This window comes from Apiospora hydei, assembly GCF_038363865.1.
Source record: "Apiospora hydei strain CBS 114990 chromosome Unknown utg000009l_segment0_segment0, whole genome shotgun sequence".
NCBI lineage: Eukaryota > Fungi > Ascomycota > Sordariomycetes > Amphisphaeriales > Apiosporaceae > Apiospora > Apiospora hydei.
The window spans coordinates 1,784,865-1,804,088 of NW_027117368.1; the positions used below are offsets into that span (position 1 = coordinate 1,784,865).

Consider the following 19,224-nt stretch of genomic DNA (forward strand, 5'->3'; position numbering starts at 1 on the left):
GGCTGGTTTGATTCGCTGGGTGAACAAGCCGTTTCTCGATACTACATGCATACCTATCTACCTGTAACCAGTGTTGCATTTCACGATCTACGGAGCTACGCTCTCACCAGAAATTAGATACGTTGCATGTGGTCAGTGAAGACCCAGTACTAACGCAACCCCCGCCACAGGTAATTGGTCCCCGGAGGACTTGGACCCGGGTCACGACAGCGGGTGCATCAGCAAACACTTCCAATACCAGCAGGCTTCTCGAGGTCCTCGGCATATATCTTCGCGCCTCACTTGATTGTTGCCGTTTTCAAATCAGAAGAACGAACCCCTTCCAGCCTGGTAAAGACACACAACAGATGTCATCGTCCGAATAGTAAAAATAACACCAAAGATTATGTGGTTAGTAGAGGTCTAACATTAGAAGTAAAGTCTGTATGTGCATACTATTCGATGGGCCCGATGCTCGTACACTATCACCCGAAGCTACTTAGGCCATGTAGGTGCAAGACATTCGATACGAGTCTCCTCTCTGGGGGTGGTGCATCATGGTCGATCTTGTCATAAGACGTATGCATTCATGTTTACTCTACGCGGGAGCCCAAATAGCGTCGAGAAACAGGAGAATGTAACCTAGAATGTCACCTGTGGTTACTACCAGGGGCCCTTTTATGTTGATCTCCCCCTTCGATGGATCAAGGCAGCATGTGACACAACCGCTGTAAGATAGAGTTGGATCTTGCTTCACAGCCGCAAGCCTCTCCGCCATCTAATCCGATTTGCTTCCAGGAGGCTTTCTGTTGTTGAGTTGTAGAATGAAGAGATGACAAACTCAATGGATGCATCTGTGTTTTCCGGAAGCATACTGGCCATCTGGCCAAGCAAGGCGATCAGATATGAGTCCGATTACTAACTACTAAAAAAAAATGCTAAGGGACCCCGGCTGCCCGAGTCAGTGAGCCTGGAATGATTGACTTGGACATGCCCGATGCACCCCGCCTCCATGGCATTTTCTAACCCAAGCAGCTCGCGCGCAGCCAGAATGACGTCGGGGAAGGCTTGGTAAGACCTTGCCGAGCTTCGCGAGTTAAAAGGATCTAACCCCGCCAATACGGTTTGGCATGGCGGCTCTGGGCTGCAGGCTTGCTGCGTGCCACTGTTTTTCCAGGCGGGTGCCCAGTAATTTTCCAGGCCTATCGTGGGGGAGGCATGCGGGGATGATGCTGCACCTCCCATCCCGCATACACACTACTGCATGGCATAGTCGGTTTGGTTTGCCTGCCTGATATATCCCTTCACATTCGTGCTCCCTCGAACGGACGGGCAATGCAATTAGGGCCTTGGAGGAGGCGACAGCCCATGACCACAACCCACTGTACCTATACGCCAGTGCTCCAACTTATTGTTTGCGAAACTTGATCACCGTCTCCTTCACTTCTTTGCCCAAGCTGGCCTTTCCTTCTTCTCTCTGCTTCTGCTTCTGCTTCTGCTTCTACTGAGTGTTCCTGCCTCTTTACTTTTTGTGCTCTCCCACTTTGCATCCTAATCGTTATAGTTCCATGGTCCTGCAGGTCCGAACTGTATGAACGCTGGTCGAATATGCGCCATCTCCTGCAGCCAGCTGCCCAACCAATTGACTGAGGGACGGGTTGAGGAACATCACGAATCAGCATGCCGCTAGAGTCCCGTTCCGACAAAATGGGAGGTGCCGTGGAGTCAGGCTCGGTATCGGCCAAAAAGTCGAAGCTCGGGGCTGTCTCCGGGGTCTATGTTCCAACCGTGTTGAACATTTTGAGCATTCTAATGTTCCTGCGTTTCGGCTCTATTCTCGGACGAATCGGACTCCTTGGTATCTTGGGTTCGTGTAGCCCCAACAGCCACCCCGGACGACGATGTATTGGTAACTGACATGATCAGGTCTGCTGGTTGTTGCATACTTCATCGACCTTGTAACCGCTCTTTCCCTCTCTGCAATCGCCTCAAATGGCGAGGTCAAGGGCGGCGGTGCTTACTATCTCATCTCCAGGTCCTTGGGGCCGGAGTTCGGTGGGTCGATTGGAGTCTTGTTCTACCTATCGCAGGTGCTCAACACTGCCATGAATGTGGTTGGTCTGGTCGACTGCCTGAAGCTCAACCTAGGCTCTCTCATACCGGATGGCTATTGGCAAGGCTATCTGATGCAGACGTGTGCTCTGGTAGTCTGCACTGCTCTGTGTTTCGCGGGGAGCGCTGCCTTCTCTCGTGCCAGTAATGGCTTGCTTGTCGTTCTGACTATTGCGATTATCAGCATTCCCATATCGGCAATTGCAAAGTCTCCTTTCAAGGATGATCGACTAGATGTCGAGTTCACCGGGCTGAGCTCTCAGACATTGCTGTCCAACCTGCGTCCCAACTCTCCGACACTGCATCACACGTCGCTGGACAGGTTCAGAGAGCTCTTCGGGATCCTCTTCCCAGCTACCTCGGGTATCTTTGCGGGAGCGTCCATGTCAGGGGATCTGTTGAACCCGAGCAAAGCCATACCCAAGGGGACTCTATGGGCCATGTTCTCGACTCTGATACTCTATCTAGTGGTGATTCTGTCCATGGCAGCAAGCATCACCCGGGAGTCTCTTCTTCTCCAGACCAATGTGATTTCCATCACAAATTTATGGTCACCGCTTATTTTAGCCGGCGAGTGCGCCGTTACATTCTTCTCTGCCTTGATGGGCCTTGTCGGTTCCGCGAAACTTCTTCAGGCTCTTTCGAGGGATAAGCTCCTTCCTGGCCTTTCGGTTTTCGGTCTGGGTACCAAGCGTGGCGACGAACCCATTAATGCCGTTCTGGTCACATACGCTATTGCTCAGTTGGCCTTCTTTGCTGATCTGAATCAGATTGCCACCCTTATCTCGATGGGATACCAAGTGAGATATATCACCAATCTTAGGGCGTGCCACCTTCTAACTTTTCGATGTCACATAGATGACCTTTTTTGTCATGAATCTGGCCTGTTTCTTGTTAAAGATTGGTTCAGCTCCCAACTTTCGCCCAGCCTTCAAATTCTTCAACTGGCAGTCGGCATTCATTGGTAGCATACTTTCTGCCACTGCCATGTTTTTCATTGATGGAACATATGCTGCCTCGGCCATTTGCCTCCTCATTTTTCTGTTCTTACTCATCCATTACTTATCTCCGCCAAAGCACTGGGGTGATGTATCGCAGAATCTGATTTACCATCAAGTAAGAAAGTACCTGCTTCGTCTCAAGCCGGAGCACATCAAGTTTTGGAGGCCGCAAATCATACTGCTCATCAACGATCCGAGACACCATACCCGTCTTATTCAGTTCTGCAATTCCATGAAGAAAGGGTCTTTGTATATCCTGGGCCACGTCATTGTTACAGATGATTTCAATACCGGGATTCATGAGGCTAAGCTGCAGCAGGCCGCGTGGACCAAGTATATTACCGAGTATTCGAGAATCAAGGCTTTCGTGCAGCTCACTATGTCTCCATCAATTGAATGGGGTGTGAGGAACCTAATCCTCTCTGCGGGACTCGGCGGCATGCGACCAAACATTGTCATTCTTGGCTTCTATAATATGGATGAGCTCAGGAGGTCGAAACCACTGGCGAGCCTCCCAGAAGCACCAGCTTCTGCTGCCAAGGCAAGACTAAGTGACAAAGCCGAAGGGAAGCGGCCAGGGCGTCGTCGTGGAGACACATCAGCTCGCCTCCTTGAGGGCTTCCTCCCAACCGATGCTATAAGGACTGAAGGTCTTATGCCAGTCACAAGCTACATGACGATAGTCGAAGACCTAGCTCATAGGCATCGCTTGAATGTAGCTATCGGCAAGAATTTTCAGTCTTTGGAGACTCCTCGGCGGGATGGCGCGAACATAAAAAAGTACATCGATCTATGGCCTATCCAGATGTCTGCTGAAATTACGGCCCAAGGGAAGAGTGTGCGCACGACCAATTTTGACACTTGTAAGTGGTCTTGCTTTACGCTTGTTCGTGGCTTATTACCCACATCATTGCGGTCGCTGACATTTGTATTAGATACTTTAATTCTACAGCTGGGTTACATCCTATCAAGCGTACCGAATTGGAAGCAAGTCTTCGAACTTCGAATTCTAGTCTTTGTCGAGTATGAAAATGAGGTGGATCAAGAGAAAGCACGTCTGAAAGCTCTCCTCGACAAACTCAGGATCCAAGCCGAGGTCCACGTCTTTTGGCTGGCCTCGGGGGAGTTGACGACGTACGAGAACATTGTCAACGGCAAGATTCAAAGTCAAGAAAACAACTTCATTGTGAATCAGCTTCTCAAGGACAACGAATGGTGGCACGAACTCCAGCGAATCAGACAGGAAACGGCACAGATGTCCCTCTCGGCAGGAATTGCTTCACTCGAAGACATACTCGAGGGATCTCGGCGCCGTGGTTCCAACCCGAGGAATCAGAACGAAGATGGAGTACAAGTCATGAATTTGCAGGAACTGCTAGAACTTCCCAAGAAGCCAACGGTCTCCAAAATAGCCAAACTTGGGGTTAACTTCGGCATTCATACTCAACATCTCGAGTCGAAAATGTTGGACGAACAAGTGCCGCAACAAGAATATTATTATAGCGAGGATGAAGATGGGGCCAGTTCGTCATCGTCCGATGCTGATTTCAACGACGTAGCCACCGTGGTGAGCGAAGGTGATGCGGAGGATATCGAGCCTTCGCGTCGTCCACTACTGCATGTAACCCGGCGAAGAAGCCTTGGTGACATGCAGAGTCCGCAGGCGTCGAGGAAACCAGAGAGAGTAAAGGGTCACCATTCACGACAGAACAGTGGGATTGCCACCTCGGGCTATGGCACCATGTCATCTTCTATAGCCTCGCTGGACAAGAAATCTGGCCAAACAACGAACGTGTCCATTCCGAGTGTGGAGAGCTCGCAGACCCTGACCGCTCCATCGCTAGCAGCAGAGTCGACTTCTTCATCTTCCAGAAAACCAGGACGAGCGGCACACTCACGCCAGGCCTCTATCAATCCTCCCCCTACCCTCAGAAACTTCGAGACAAAAATACAGAAGAAGGTGGCACAGGGCCTAGTGTTAGCTTCTGCGAGCCGGAAGGCATGCGCACCCCCAAGCCCGAGAGGCCACCAATGTCACGAGCATCTTCGATGGGTCGATTTTCGAGCCGTCCTGTGCCGGAGACCAAGGTAGAAAACGACGACGGTGGTGGGCAACGTCTCACCTTCGCCGAGCCCGAAGCCCATCCGCACGATATGCGATCGCGACGAAATTCTGGTACCCAGAACCCCTTTCCCGAGTTGCATCTCCATATACCGGAACTTTTAGAATCATACGAGTTTGGTGCAAGATCGGATGTAGATGCGCAGTCAACATATTCAGCGCAGAGCCTACCTTTGTCATTCAATGATCTGCCGAGCCGGGCTCAGCATCTGATCCTCAATGAGTTGATGAGACAGAACAGTGGCGATAGCGCTGTTATCCTGACCACCCTGCCAATCCCGGAAGAAGGAACGAGTAAAAATGAGGAAGCCAGCCTGAAGTACCTCTCGGACATCGAGGTTCTCTGTCATGAGTTACCGCCCGTTCTCCTCGTTCTTAGTAACAATATGACGGTCACTGTCAGTTTGTGATGATGACGGGTGGGCGTAGAATGCATTGGAAATGGCAGCACCTCGGAGATGGCGTTCGGATATTTAAAAAAGAGTTTAGGGAACTCCCCGGATAGCAACTGGGTGACGGGGTATCATCATTCAGGTGCTAGGTTAGATGCATTGAATTAAGATCTGTTTTCTGTTTGAGACACGCCCCTTATGGGACGGGACAGCTTTGGATGGGTTACGAGCTTCCTGCTACCTACATGTAGGTAACATGGAAACATCTGAGTGCATCCATCCCCATAACCTCTGGCTAGTATCGAGAATAAACAACAAGCCAAAACTTGCGATATAAAAATGTACTAGGGTTCTGAGTATTGACCGAAGGAATGACTCTGGTCGGCCAATCTGACAATGTCTGGTTCACCTTAAATGGAGGTAGGTAGATAGATCAACGTAGCGGATTGTTTCACCGAAGTTTACCCGTCGCAACCAACCGTACCAACGGCCTGTCAAAGCCTGGTGGTACCTGCGCTTAGCGGAGGCGCCCCTACATCGCCAATGTACCTACTACCTACAATTTCATTGTCATCTATCTGCATTCATCTACATCGATCTATTGACAAATACTTTTGCTATATGACCATTTCCATCACCGCTTGACACAGGGTGTTTCGAGGTCTCATTGTGCAAGTCGGCCCTGCTGCCTCCCAATCCGTCTCAATCACTAATTCTTGGGCCTTCCAGTCTTGCTGCTATCAGTTTTATTTTTTGGAGGCTTGCCTGGAGGCGCACCTGCTTCAAGCACCTGGGTTCCCGTAGTTGATCTCAGCCTAAACCGACAACATGAACGCCCCGGATCGGTGAGTACCTATCAAATGACCAAGTCGCTTTCTTTGTCTCAGCTCCAGTCCATTTTATTGTCGTTTCCCCTTGAGGTGGGAACCCGAAGAAAATGACACGACGGATGGTTGGATGGGAAAGCTGTCTGGAAGTCGGCTCCCAAGGTTCATTGCAGCTTCACCTCAGTCGTCTTCCAAGCCTTTTGGTACTTTGGTTGAAGCACCGAACAAATGTCTACTTCAAATGTTGCAAGATGTTTTGGCGACAGGTTCAACGAATTCAAATTCTGGGCCCTCTGCTGGCATGGATTGTTTGGATCGCTTGACAGCCGTTCTTTGCCTTCGTGCCTGCCCTGCGTACACATCTGAAAGACACATTTCTGGCAACTTCATCGACTGCCATTCATCCAAGTGGAACGGCAGCTATCCTTCAGTTAGTTGAACACGGCCAGCCTTCCAAGTGGAATTGGATGAAGTACTGGTTGACTCAAGATGAATAATCCCAAACACGACAATATTGACCCCTTGTTCGAATCATCATTTCCAATCAGCCAGATATCATACATGATCCAGCTAACCGTGAACACAGCTTCGAGCTCTTCTTGCTCGGTGACGATGAAAAGAAGATCACCGAGAAGCCGTATGCTGGTAAGAACCCGATTTGATCTGCCACTGCAGCATTCTTGACATCCCACTCACTGTGACCAGGCATGTCCAGCACTTCGGACTTCATCTTGATGAAGGAGGACCACACTCTCGGCAACCTCATTGCCGAGCATCTTAAGATGCACCCCAAGGTGCACATGGCCGGGTATAAGGGTTCGTCTAGCCTAAAGATCGTGTCACATTTCAAGATTGCTAAGATTCTGTTTTGCAGTGGCGCATCCCAATGTCCCCGAACTCATGATCCGCGTGCAGACCGACGGCACCGTCACCCCACGCGAGGTCTTCATCGAGGTGTGTAAGCAACTTATAGCTTCGTACGGACAACTCGGTCGCGAGTTCACCCGTGAGTACGAATTGCGTCGCATGGCCACCGCTGGTAACCAGGACAACCAACCCAATGGGTCTTAATGTCGCAGCCACTCCATGACTGAAATGGGTCGCCTCGGAGTTATTGTGTTCGTGGGAAATTCTGGCTTTTGCAAAATGGAACGGCGTTATGGCACGGAACTGAACAGTGTCCACGAAGGGTAATACAGGATGCTGCATATTACGAAATTCTTCATTGCAGACCAAAAGGCGTAGTAGATCGTATGCAATACATCTTGGCCACTGCAGACCAATTCTTTGGAGCCGCATCCTTCCAAGCGCTTTCGGCCCCAGGTAAAGCAGGTAGAGAGTATGCCTAATTTATCATTGATTGGCCGCTGCCTTCATCCGTGATTTCGCCGTGACTTGACCCTGCAGAAGTAACTCCGCAATCCACCGGCTATGTCTACCATCCAACCAAGCCCGTGGTTGCTCAGGTTGCCACCGGGCCCTCGCCACCAGGAATCAACTATACGGATGTCAGTGCTATGCGCCCCGTGTGAGAAACTGGGGGAACCAACCATGCAGATGTTGTTGCCGTTCAGCAGGATCTTGGTCAGTTTGGTGTGGTTTCCAGAATAGTCACTGCAGCTGATTGTTAGTAAACCCCGTACGCTGCTTGGACGGATGAGGTATATCTCCGTACAATTCTGTTACGTCCTCCAGCACCATGTCTAATACCCATGTCAGTCCTTGTATTGCTAAGCGCGCTGGGGACGGCTTGTTCAGGTTCCTACTTACTGACGTAATCGTCAAAGCCCACCAGAGTACCGCTGAACTCTGTACACACACGACCGTCGTCAGTTCTCAGCCGGATTCGATTGCATCTGCGGTTTCTGCTCTCATACCCTTGTCGCCTTTCATGACCACCCATATCCTGGAGCCGACGCACTTGTCGATGAGTTCTGCGGTAAGGGTTAGCTTAGTTCGCCCCTCCTATTTGACGGACGAATGCCGTTTGCCAAAGGGAAGGAAGGCAATGTGAGAGAGAGAGACACGTACCCAGAGGCAGGAGCTGGGATGTGGATGGGGCCGCCATGGTGTCTGGGAATAGTTGAGAGAAGCGGTCGAACTTGAGGTCTGTCAATTTGATATTGGGTCTGAAAACGTTCCGTGGTGGGGGTGTATTCTGGGCGGAAGCTAGGGGTGTGAGCTGAGGAAGGTAGGCGCGCAGTCAGTCCAATTGAATATCGAGATGACTCAGCAGGCCAAGCTACCGCCAAAATCCAAATCCCCTCCACCCCCCGCTGTAGCCTAGCCTCAGCTGCTGGACGATAGGCCCGCGAGCATGGCGGCACATCAACACTCGCTCACTTCCAGGCCGGCCCAGCGGTGGGCGCGTCTGCCTACTGCTGGCCACGCACATCATCACCACCCTCCCACTCCCGGTCCGTCGCGCATTGCATCAGCATCTCTATACACCTATAAGCTCCGTGTCCCCCGACAACATGGAGCTGCTGCTTTGGTCTCTTTCCCAATGATACCCAAAGGAATTTCAGAGGCTGCCGGCAACGCTCTGACTTCTTCCCGACGTTCGCTTCCTCGTTATCGTTGCGCTTCACTGTAAGTCGCATTCGCCCACTTACGCGTTAAGTGGCTCACTTGCCCGCGACTTGGCCAGCTAATCAGCCACGAGCTGGCAAATAGTATTCCCAGATACCCCAGCATGAACACCAGTCCTGCGTCGCAACTATGGCACCCCTCGCGAGGAATTTCCTTCTCGCCAACCCCTGCGAAATCATGGTCGTGGCTCGGCCTCTCAGATAAAGCCCCGCCCCAAGCGGCCGCAACCGAGGAAAGCCAGCGCGACGCATCTGTAGATGGCGGGGAGAAGCAATGCGCTTCGACGAATTCCAACGACGCACTCGCTACTGCCGACGAGGCCGCAGTGGATTCTCCCGTCCTAGATCCGCCCGATCGATGTGTACCATCCGATGAAAACACCAACGATCCCCCTTACCCTGCATTGAAGTGGAGGGTCTCCGAGCCGCTCTTCCGCGCTGCCAAGTCAGCAGCCCCTGGAACACCCGAGTCCTTCTGGTCATACAAGATGTACAGAGGCCCTGGCAAGGATGGCTCGGAGCAGCCCGTCAAAGTGCATTACTGCAAGAGTCGGCACACTACCGACCGAGTATGCGAACAATATTTCATGAACGAGAAGGTTCTCGGTTTTGACCTCGAATGGGTTGCGGAGTCTACTCGTTTGCAAGGGCCGCGGCGAAATGTCTCGTTAATCCAGCTCGCCAGTCCAAGTCGCATCGCTCTGTTTCACGTTGCCTGCTTCCCCAAGGAGGATAACCTTGTATCACCCATGTTCAAGAAGATCATGGAAGACTCCAACATCACAAAGGTCGGCGTCTGGATCAAGGGTGACGCAACGAGGTTGCGTACCCACCTGGGCATCGACTCCAAAGGTTTGATGGAGCTAAGCCATCTCTACAAGCTCGTGACACACTCGAGAACTGGTGACTACAAGAGCATCAACAAAAAACTGATTCCCCCTGGCTACTCAGGTCGAGCAGTGCCTTCATCTGCCAATGTTTAAGGGTACTAATGTCCGATCAAGTGATTGGACTCGGCCCCTTAGCATAGGTCAGGTTATATGTTAGTTTTGGCCCCTCCGAAATACCATGCGCTGTGCTTACTTGTGTTTTATAGATTCTGCGTCGGACGCATACGCTGGAGTACATCTTTATGCGACTTTGGAGCATCATAGAAATCAGCTTAATCCGTGTCCGCCAACGCCCCATCACGCTGAGCTGAATCTGCCCATCCGCTTCACAGATGGCTCGGACTTGGAAACAAGTTCCGACGAAGAGCTGGCTGAGCAACCAGAAGCAGAGGACGATCAGCCCCAAACACTCAGCCCTACAGCAAGGCGGCGCTTGTTGAAGGCGCACGTGCAATCAAAGCGCGGCGGCACAAAAGACGCGGCCAAGACCACCTCGGGAACAGAAAAGGCAGTGCGGCCGAGAGATGCGCGTGTCGAAACGGCCGAAGCCTGGGCTGCCGTCTTCAGAAAGGAAAACCAGCCAACTGACCCAGTCGAGTGGGCCAAGTCGGGTTGTGCCTCTCTCCATGAGCTACGTGCATATCACATATGGCATACAAACAAAGGGATGTCTGCCGCTGATATAGCCGGCATCCTGCGCAGTCCCCCTTTGGTTACAAAAACAGTAGTAGGCTATATATGGGGAGCCGTCAGGAAGGAAAGGTTACCCGTCGATCGAAGGAGGTATATGGCGGAGGTGGTCCAGCTGCTGCCGGAGAAACAGTCCAGGATAGCGAGGCAGGCTTTGACCCGGAGCTCCCTGGTCTAGTGCTGAAGTTTCGTCGCCGATGCATATCGACAGGCATCAAAGGGGATAGGCCGGACGCAAACAAAACATCAAACAACGAATATATACATATTCCAGGCTATAAATATAAATACAATTACATCTCCATCCAGGCCCGAGAATTGCATATTGTATGTGGCAACTCAAAGCACGACGGCTTCCTGGAAGCCTTCTGGGTACTTGTCCACCAAGCGCTGCATCTCCGCCATAGCCGTAGCGCGAAACCGAGGCTCTTTGGGGAACAAGGCCGAGTGCAGCAGATCATATCGCCTGAGCAGAGCAAGCAAGCAAGTCAGAAACCATACAAGAACAGCAAAGCAGAGAGAGAAAGAGGCGGCGGGTGGGGCTCATCTGCCCGACTTACATGGCATAGAGTGCAAAGCGGTCTTCAAAGTCCTCCTCGGGCTTGGACGGGAGTATATTCTTGAAGTACTCCTTGACATAGGCGCGGCCCATGTGATATCGGGGGGGCGCGACAAGTTCCTAGATCCGCTGATTCCGTAAAACCTGGTCAGGAGAGTTCTCGGGTGGATTGCAAGAGAGTGCTTTCCAAGATGGAAGATGGGAAATGGGCTTTCGCACATTCATGGTGGCCCCAGAAGGCACAAGAATCAAACATCATGACTTCCTCGTCATCGACACTGGGCTTCACGTTGCCTGGCCAGACATCCGAGTGGCACAGACACGGCTCGATGCGGTTACCCCCTGTCTCCATCGGCCGCAGGAGGCGCGGGATCACCTTTGTGAAGAGGGCCTCTTTCAGTCGGTCGAGCTCGTCGTCTTGGCCGTGGGACCGCTCTTCTTCCTCGAGCACTGCGATACCGTGGGTCAGCAGGGGTACTCGGGTCAATAATGACAGGAGAGCCGTGCGCTCGACTTCCCTTTCTCACGTCGACCTACTCTTCCTCATTGCGTTGGAGAACCATTCGGTCCAGGTATCGGTCCAGGTGTTGTCGTTGGGCACAAAGGCCAGATGGGTCGTCAGTGGGAATCCGTACTGGCCCGTGGGGGACTTCCCCATACTGTTCAGGTGCAACTTGGAGAGGGTCTGGCCAAACCTGGCTGGGTCAGGTAGGTCGTCGGTCATGTCGATATAGTCGCAGATGTAGTAGTGCATATTGGGTATCGACTCATAGGACCCAAACGCCAATGGCGCAGGGACATGTTCCGGTATGAAGGAGTGGATCAACTTCTCGGATATGTATGTGCCCTCCATCATCTCTAGCCCGCGGCTCCCAGGTGCCCCCTGAGGATCCAGTCAGTTTTGATGTGCATGGGACTCCAAGTCCGGTCACTCGTACCTTTTGAAGTAGGACTTGATCGTTCCATCTAGCAGTTGGATGTCGATTTTGATGGTCTTGACCCAGGCACTGGAGCCTGAGGGTGTGACCTCGAGCACAATACTACCTGCGGGGAAAGCTTGAAGGGTTTAGTAGACCTGTATTTGACAGTTTGCCTCACTATTAACATGGCCGGCTATTCTGTTGTACTTACCAGCCATCAGGTTTTTGTCGAGAATTACATTCGGACCCAAACGGTCGATCTCATCGGCCTCGGCTACACCCTTGGCAATCTCCTGCACGCTCATATTGGATGCTGCCAATAGGGGCTGTGTGTGACCCCTTTTCGTACGGATCAAGCGGACCAGGGTCAAATAAGGGGCACCAAGACGGGGTTTCATAGTCCTATCTACAGCAATTACAGCGAGTATTTCGTCCATGTTGACACTACTCAACATATTGAAAAGTACAACAAGCCTCGCCGCCCGTCCGGCTGGAATGAGAAGCGGGGTTGGTGATCTTTTGTGGGAGACCAAACAGCTAAACGACTGGCATTACTTGTCGGTACCCAATCAGCGGTCCATACGCCTCTGCTCCATGCAGTTATTCCTGTTACGATACGACATCGAGACTTGAACTGTCGTCTACGTGCTCACCTCGACATGGGATGAAGTAATGTGTAAGGCATGAGTTTACAATTCCTCAAGGGCCAGTAGAAGGGGAGCACATCTGGAAGATCATTGGTACACTTGTGTCATACCTTATTCATGGGTATAGTCGCAACCTTACATTCCATATTGTCGTATTCTACACCCCTGTTATATAACCTTGCCGCTATTGGACTCATTCCTACCAACATATCACACCCGACATCGGGATCAGTAGACGACATTATTGTTCCGACATATCCTCAAACTATACGAATCATGGGTTTTCTAGATCATCAAGAGACCCTTACAGCTGCAGCTGGAGAGAAAGCTGCCGATATCATGTCGTCTCGGTCCCAACCCAGCGCTGCTTACACAGTCTTCAACGGGACCGTCAAACGAGCCGTGGTCTGGACTGCCTCCTTCGCGGCGGTGTTCTCGGGACTGAGTAGCTTCATCTACTATCCCGTCCTTCAGCTCCTGGCCACAGATATGCACGTTTCACTACAGCTCGTTAACCTGACCATTACCTCGTACCTGGTTGTGGCAGGCCTGGCGCCATCACTGATCGGTGATATGGCCGATCACACCGGACGGAGACCGGTATACATTGTGGTGTTGACTTTTTACTTTGGGGCCAATATTGGGTTGGCTTTGCAAGACTCATACGCGGCGCTACTGGTCTTGAGGATGGTGCAAAGTGCTGGGTCGTCAGGTGGGTGTATATTTCATACATCTCTTCCTTGCGATTCCCCTCTTCCCTCTTCCCGAGCTTAAGCTTCTTCACCTCCCGGTTGTTTTCTTTGGATGGGCTTGATACCGTATTGAGAAAACATAATGATGATGGGGCTGACCTGCCGTGTACCGTGCGTATGAAGGAACCATTTCTCTGGCATATGGCGTGATTAGCGACGTCACGCAGGCAAAGGACAGGGGCTCCTATGTTGGCGTACTGATGGGTTTGTATGCGATCGCAATCCGAAAGCAAAGTCAGAGATACCGAGAGCTGACATAAACTTATCCTTCCGCCAGCACCAACGTTGCCCCCAGTCTCGGACCGGTTCTTGGCGGCGTGCTTGCGGAGAAGGCAGGATGGAGATGGATCTTCTGGCTGCTGACAATACTCTCGGGCTCGTTGCTTTTGTGCATCATTCTCTTCTTTCCAGAGACTTGCCAGCGGATCGTAGGCAACGGCAGCGTGCCGGCGACGGGCTACAGCAGGACTGTGGTCTCGTTTCTGAGACCTCGCCCTACCAAAGAAGAGTCTCAAGACGCCGAGGGACAGACGCGGTCGATGGCAAAGGAGAATTCGCGGGTCCAAGGGGGAAATCGCGAAGATGTCATGTGCCAAACCCCCTGAGCATACTCAAGATCCTTCTTGATAAAGGGTCATCCTCAACCATGTTTGCTGGCTCCATGGCGGCATACACAATCTTCGGCTGTTTGGGGGCATCATTATCAGCTCATTGCATCCAAATATAAAAGTTGAATAATCTACAGGCTGGGCTGACATACCTCCTCGCCGGGGTGGGAGGTATACTTGCAGCTTATTCGATTGGTAAGTGAGAAAAAAGAAGAAAAAAGAACAAAGGGGGAAAAACGGAATAGAACACCTATACTCAATCTGACCGATGCTCTCTCGCTGACAAACCTGGAAGGCCGATTACTGGACCGCGACTACAAATTGACTGCGAGGAAGCATGGTGTAGACGCCGATAGGGGCAAAGAAGATAACTTAGACGGATTCCCTATCGAAGAAGCCAGGTTGCGGAGTGTTTGGTATTTGATGACACTCAGCATCCTGGCGACCATCGGATACGGCTGGTCACTCGATCGAAAATCTGTAAGCTTCCTGTTTTCATGTATTAGGATACGACGAGGCAGCTACATCTTGCAAGAACCGTACCGACCCCTGACACTTCGCGCCTCCAGCATCTCGCAGTTCCACTCGGTATGCAGTTTATCACAGGAAGTACTATGGTGGGTATGTTTACTGTAAGTACTCCGTCCCACAATACAGCTCAGGATATGTAAGTTGAGCGACGCGCTGGGATAACATAGATATTCAGTACGCTTCTGTCAGACCTCAATCCCGGGTACACTTCAACCGCACAAGCAGCATACAATCTGGTTCGCTGTCTTCTAGGCGCGGCAGGCATCGCGGCCCTCGAGGCAATGGTAGATGGCGTTGGTCTGGGCTGGTGCTTTACCATCACGGGGTTGATATTGGCGTGTACGATGCCTCTGTTAGTACTACTTCAGGCCAGGGGGCACCAATGGAGACGGTGCAAAGTCAATGTCAGATCGGAGGGGGCGCTTGAAAGCTTAGGCATATGAGAGAAACACGTATGACATGTGGAACAAATGTCGTATTGTGGTGGCTGTATCCACGTTCTTTCAGCTGGAGAAATAAATTCATGATGGCCAGAGAAATCGCCTGGGGTATCAATCTATTCAAGTAAGGATCCTCGCCCGTCCTACTTAGCCAACAAGTCGCTACCCTTATTAATCTGCACTTGCTTATCCTCGCCACCACTGACAATACCCCATTGCTTGTCCCAGGCCACGCCGAATACCTTGCATCCCTGGCCGGGAATATCGCTCTTTTTCTTCTGGCCCTTCTGGCTCTCCCTCTCGATGATGTACACGGCCTCGCTGACACTGCCGCCTCCTTCCGCCTTTGAGCCTGTGCGCACGCTCCGGAGATCCCATATGCGGCAGGTCCCGTCGTGTGAGCCTGACACCAGCGAATAGTTGTCCATGGGCGACGCGCTGAGAGAAGTCACAAAATTCCTGTGTCCACGCAACGTCATGACAGAAGTCGTAGTGGCAGAGACACGTGGGTCCACCAGCGTGATATGCCTGGCTGACGTGCCAGCTGCGAGTAAGGGGGTGCTGATTCCCTGAACTGAGCATAGAGACAATAAGGGGTGTGCTGTCGTCAAACTGTGAACAACCTTGGAGGTAGTCAAGTCAATTGTGCGAATAGTATGATCCTGGCCTGCGGAGTAGGCTGCTGTAGAGTCTTCGGGGTGGAATACCACAGCGGATGCAGGTCCGCTGTGGATCTGCATCATCGACAGGGCACCCTTCTGAACGCCAGAAGAAACGGAAACCTTGCGCTTCTTGGCGGGGTTTGCTTGGAGCAAGGCACTTTCAGGGGCGTCGGGGGCCGCAGATGCTGAAGTCGTCCAAAGGCCAATTTCACCAGTATTCGAAGCTGTAAGGATGCGGCTCGAGGGGGTATGGACGTCCATGGACTCGATGCCTCCTTTATGGCCCAGCAGCTCAAGTGTCGGCTTGAGATCGCCGGAGAGTTTGTCGCTTCCCTCCTTATACTTCCAGACGCGGACCGTCTGATCCATACCGGCAGAGGCGACTCGAGTCGCGTCGAGGAACTTGGCAGACTTGATGGCTGGGACGTAATCGGTCGAGGGGAACGACTTGGACGAGGTAGACGCTGAAGTGGCGATCACTTGCCCGGACATGTTCCAAATCCGTAGCAGGCCGTCGTATGAGGCGGACAAGATACGGTCCTGACCTTGGGGAGAGAGTTGCCGGCCCAGAGTCCGGCGCGAGAAGTAGATGATAGCACGTCAACGTCGGCCACCCAGTCATCGTGCTCGAAACTGGCCTGGTAAATCGGCGGTACCAAACTTCGCACATACTGCAGCGTCACCGTATTTTCGAAAGACAGGCCATTTTCCTTGAGGTAGTCCTCCAGCGACGTCCGCAGGAAGGTGCCGTTAATCAGGAAGTCGAGCGGGATGGGGGAGTCGGTGTTCAGCATGGCATCGGAGTTGACGACTCTGGACAGGCCATAACGCTTGATGTCTGCACATACAGTTAGCATTCAGGTCAAGCTCTACATAGCATATGGGCTGTAAATACCTCCAGGTACAAGCAATTGACTCTTGTCCTCGGGCAGCTGGAGATCGGGCAGTGTCGTCGTGAAGTTGACCCTGATTTGCTGGCCTTCGCCTGCACCCGTAGATGAAGCCATTTTGTAGACAAAAACGACCTGTTCAGGTCCGATCTAGAGCTCTTCCGTGTATTCTGGGGTGTGGTGGCAGAAGATATCAATTGGTAATAAACAGATCCTCTTGCGCCTATACGGGGACCTCACGAACTTATGCCTCCAAGAGCCGAGCCGTCAAAAAAGTTCTTATCGCAGGCGCATTTTCAAAAAATTTGGATAAGGGGAAGCCCACTTGAGCAGCTAGCAATCTAATCGTCTAGGCCCAGCCAGATCCGCTACAGGACTACAGGGACCCCGCGCTAGAGCTTAGGGGGCGTGTAGTGTGGCTGGCCAGTGTACTCGTCGTAGTGACTTAGCCACACCCCGTCTCCGCTACGGGCCAATTTACGCCATAAACTCCCCAAGTCGCGTCTCCAATCGATTGACGCGTTTCCTAGTATCCAGGACCTCGACTGGAGCTCCAACCCAAAGTAGCGAGAGAGAGAGTTTCCGAGGTGCGGTCAACATCCTTTTGGGTCGAACGGTCACCAATCTGCCTCATCATGGCTAACCTCGAAAACATCCCGGGAAGCCTCTTGCACAGCCCCTCGTAAGCATACTTTTGATTTGTTACTTCGGATCTAATAATTAGCAAATGGGACTGGATATCAGTCGTGAGCGCAAACACGGAGGCTGACTTCAAAATAGGGGCAAGCAAGAAGATGATGATCTCAAGAGGGTTTCATCAACATATAAGCCGTTGCAGACGTTCCGTCTGGCTAAAGAGAAATCATATCAGCAACAATTTGCTGACATGTACTTTTTGCGGCTTACCAAAATCAAACCTGCTGTAGACGATGTCGCACTTTCGGCCTGGGACGGCACCATTGTTGCCGATGAGCCAGTCAAGCGCGTGGAACGTGTCCTGGACATCCGACAGGGTGAGCTTTGCTGGGTCACCGGCACCGTGTATATGGAGATGCCCCTGAAGCCCAACATTTTGGAGGATGTGTCCAAAGACGTAAGTTGCATGGTTTTGAGGAGTGCCTCGCTTGGAACAAGGGGCTACAAAATGACTGACTGACTGTTCATGCAGCGATGGATATCCGCTCCGATCACGCAGGAAAAGTACTGGTCAGAGGAGGATGCAGTCACTCTGGAAGACGAATCGGGACGAATACGTCTGGTGGGCGACGTACTGAAGTCACATATCCTGGTGACTGGCTGTATTATATCAGTCATGGGATCTGAAAACGTAAACGGAGAGCTGGAAGTGATCGATTTCAAGCTACCCGACTTGCCACCCCAGCCGGAGCGTTGGGCTCTTTCCGACCCGCCATCGGCCAGCGACAGCAAGGGCAAGGCCAAGAAACCCAAGGACGAAGACGAGGAGATGACTGATGCAACCACATGCGGCAGCGGCGGCAAGATTGCCATCGTATCCGGGCTGGCCTTCTCAGGCAGCGACGCCTCCCACTCCCTCGAACTGACACTGCTGCTGGAGTATCTGCTAGGCGAAGCACTGGACCCATCCGCCCAGCAAGAGCTGTCGCAGATCAGCCGGCTCATCATCGCGGGCAACTCGATCTCACTCGAGGAGCGCAAAGTTCCCCTCGACGAAGCTCAGGCCAAGAAACCCATCAACAAGAAGTACGGCTACGACGCCAGCTCCTACAACGCCGTGCCCTCGCAGCTCTTCGACGAGTTTCTCGCCTCGCTCCTGCCCACGATGCCCGTGACGCTGCTCCCGGGCGCCCAGGACCCAGCCACGGCCTCGTACCCGCAGCAGCCTATCCACGCAGCCATGTTCCCAAGCTCGCGCCCATTCTCGGCACCGCCGGCGACCACCGACGAGGGCTGGCTCGACACGGTGACGAATCCCTGGGAGGGCGAGGTCGAAGGCTGGCGCGTACTAGGGACCGGCGGCCAGAACATTGACGACATCTTCAAGTATGTCGACAGCGAAGACCGTCTTGGCATGATGGAAGCGACGTGTCGGTGGCGGTGCATGGCCCCGACCGCGCCAGATACTTTATGTAAGTGAACATGCCCCTATCCAGCTGGTGATTGCTATAAGAGAGAGCATGAGCATGTGCTGACAACAACTTTAGGGAGTTACCCATTCCAGGACGACGATCCGTTTGTCATGAAGGAATGCCCGCATCTCTACTTTGTTGGCTGCCAGCCCGAGTTTGGCACTAAAGTGATCAAGGGGCGCGAGGGGCAGACGGTACGGCTCATCGCAGTGCCCTCGTTTACAGCTACACAGGAGATTGTGCTCGTAGATTCAGAAACTTTAGAGGTTAGCAAGGTAAAATTGAGCGTAGCTTAAGGGGCAAGCGAGCAAAATGTGTTTACTTGGGAGAGCCAGTTACAAGCATAGCAAGCCATGAAAAGGCCATAAGCCATATCTATCACGCAACGAACACAGACGATACCACGATTCATTAGATAGAGAAACGCATGCATTCAGGGGTACGGGTGATCAATTGCTGAGTAGAGAGCATTAATGTAAATGAAAGAAAGAACCGCGGTATGA

The 19,224-nt window shown here is 52.2% G+C and overlaps 9 protein-coding genes across 9 annotated transcripts; 5 read left to right on the top strand and 4 right to left on the bottom strand.

Moving 5' to 3' along the window:
* Positions 1 to 1,686: 1,686 nt before the first annotated feature.
* Positions 1,687 to 5,624, top strand: PG997_012347 (amino acid permease; the record flags this gene model as incomplete). The annotated part of the gene is made up of 5 exons (XM_066816661.1): positions 1,687 to 1,846; positions 1,906 to 2,891; positions 2,950 to 3,955; positions 4,028 to 4,696; positions 4,747 to 5,624. The coding sequence occupies 5 exons, from the start codon at positions 1,687 to 1,689 to the stop codon at positions 5,622 to 5,624; spliced, it is 3,699 nt and encodes a 1,232-aa protein (XP_066662353.1).
* Positions 5,625 to 6,434: 810 nt separating this feature from the next.
* Positions 6,435 to 7,504, top strand: PG997_012348 (DNA-directed RNA polymerase; the record flags this gene model as incomplete). Its single annotated transcript, XM_066816662.1, has 4 exons — positions 6,435 to 6,451; positions 7,020 to 7,078; positions 7,139 to 7,249; positions 7,308 to 7,504. 4 exons carry the CDS (start codon positions 6,435 to 6,437, stop codon positions 7,502 to 7,504), a joined length of 384 nt encoding a protein of 127 aa, XP_066662354.1.
* Positions 7,505 to 7,895: 391 nt separating this feature from the next.
* PG997_012349 (U6 snRNA-associated Sm-like protein LSm5) lies at positions 7,896 to 8,501 on the bottom strand (the record flags this gene model as incomplete). The annotated part of the gene is made up of 6 exons (XM_066816663.1): positions 7,896 to 7,931; positions 7,984 to 8,047; positions 8,109 to 8,136; positions 8,204 to 8,242; positions 8,311 to 8,367; positions 8,465 to 8,501. 6 exons carry the CDS (start codon positions 8,499 to 8,501, stop codon positions 7,896 to 7,898), a joined length of 261 nt encoding a protein of 86 aa, XP_066662355.1.
* A 249-nt stretch (positions 8,502 to 8,750) lies between these two features.
* Positions 8,751 to 10,782, top strand: PG997_012350 (uncharacterized protein; the record flags this gene model as incomplete). The annotated part of the gene is made up of 3 exons (XM_066816664.1): positions 8,751 to 9,025; positions 9,092 to 9,876; positions 10,121 to 10,782. 3 exons carry the CDS (start codon positions 8,751 to 8,753, stop codon positions 10,780 to 10,782), a joined length of 1,722 nt encoding a protein of 573 aa, XP_066662356.1.
* Positions 10,783 to 10,943: 161 nt separating this feature from the next.
* Positions 10,944 to 12,388, bottom strand: PG997_012351 (uncharacterized protein; the record flags this gene model as incomplete). Its single annotated transcript, XM_066816665.1, has 6 exons — positions 10,944 to 11,070; positions 11,165 to 11,283; positions 11,426 to 11,613; positions 11,701 to 12,032; positions 12,102 to 12,207; positions 12,295 to 12,388. 6 exons carry the CDS (start codon positions 12,386 to 12,388, stop codon positions 10,944 to 10,946), a joined length of 966 nt encoding a protein of 321 aa, XP_066662357.1.
* A 618-nt stretch (positions 12,389 to 13,006) lies between these two features.
* PG997_012352 (MFS transporter) lies at positions 13,007 to 14,087 on the top strand (the record flags this gene model as incomplete). Its single annotated transcript, XM_066816666.1, has 3 exons — positions 13,007 to 13,442; positions 13,606 to 13,690; positions 13,760 to 14,087. The coding sequence occupies 3 exons, from the start codon at positions 13,007 to 13,009 to the stop codon at positions 14,085 to 14,087; spliced, it is 849 nt and encodes a 282-aa protein (XP_066662358.1).
* A 1,117-nt stretch (positions 14,088 to 15,204) lies between these two features.
* On the bottom strand, positions 15,205 to 16,092 carry PG997_012353 (uncharacterized protein; the record flags this gene model as incomplete). Its single annotated transcript, XM_066816667.1, has 1 exon — positions 15,205 to 16,092. One exon carries the CDS (start codon positions 16,090 to 16,092, stop codon positions 15,205 to 15,207), a length of 888 nt encoding a protein of 295 aa, XP_066662359.1.
* Positions 16,093 to 16,199: 107 nt separating this feature from the next.
* On the bottom strand, positions 16,200 to 16,730 carry PG997_012354 (WD domain-containing protein; the record flags this gene model as incomplete). Its single annotated transcript, XM_066816668.1, has 2 exons — positions 16,200 to 16,561; positions 16,619 to 16,730. The coding sequence occupies 2 exons, from the start codon at positions 16,728 to 16,730 to the stop codon at positions 16,200 to 16,202; spliced, it is 474 nt and encodes a 157-aa protein (XP_066662360.1).
* A 518-nt stretch (positions 16,731 to 17,248) lies between these two features.
* PG997_012355 (DNA polymerase delta subunit 2) lies at positions 17,249 to 19,017 on the top strand (the record flags this gene model as incomplete). The annotated part of the gene is made up of 4 exons (XM_066816669.1): positions 17,249 to 17,295; positions 17,394 to 17,706; positions 17,782 to 18,721; positions 18,797 to 19,017. 4 exons carry the CDS (start codon positions 17,249 to 17,251, stop codon positions 19,015 to 19,017), a joined length of 1,521 nt encoding a protein of 506 aa, XP_066662361.1.
* Between the last annotated feature and the right edge of the window lie 207 nt (positions 19,018 to 19,224).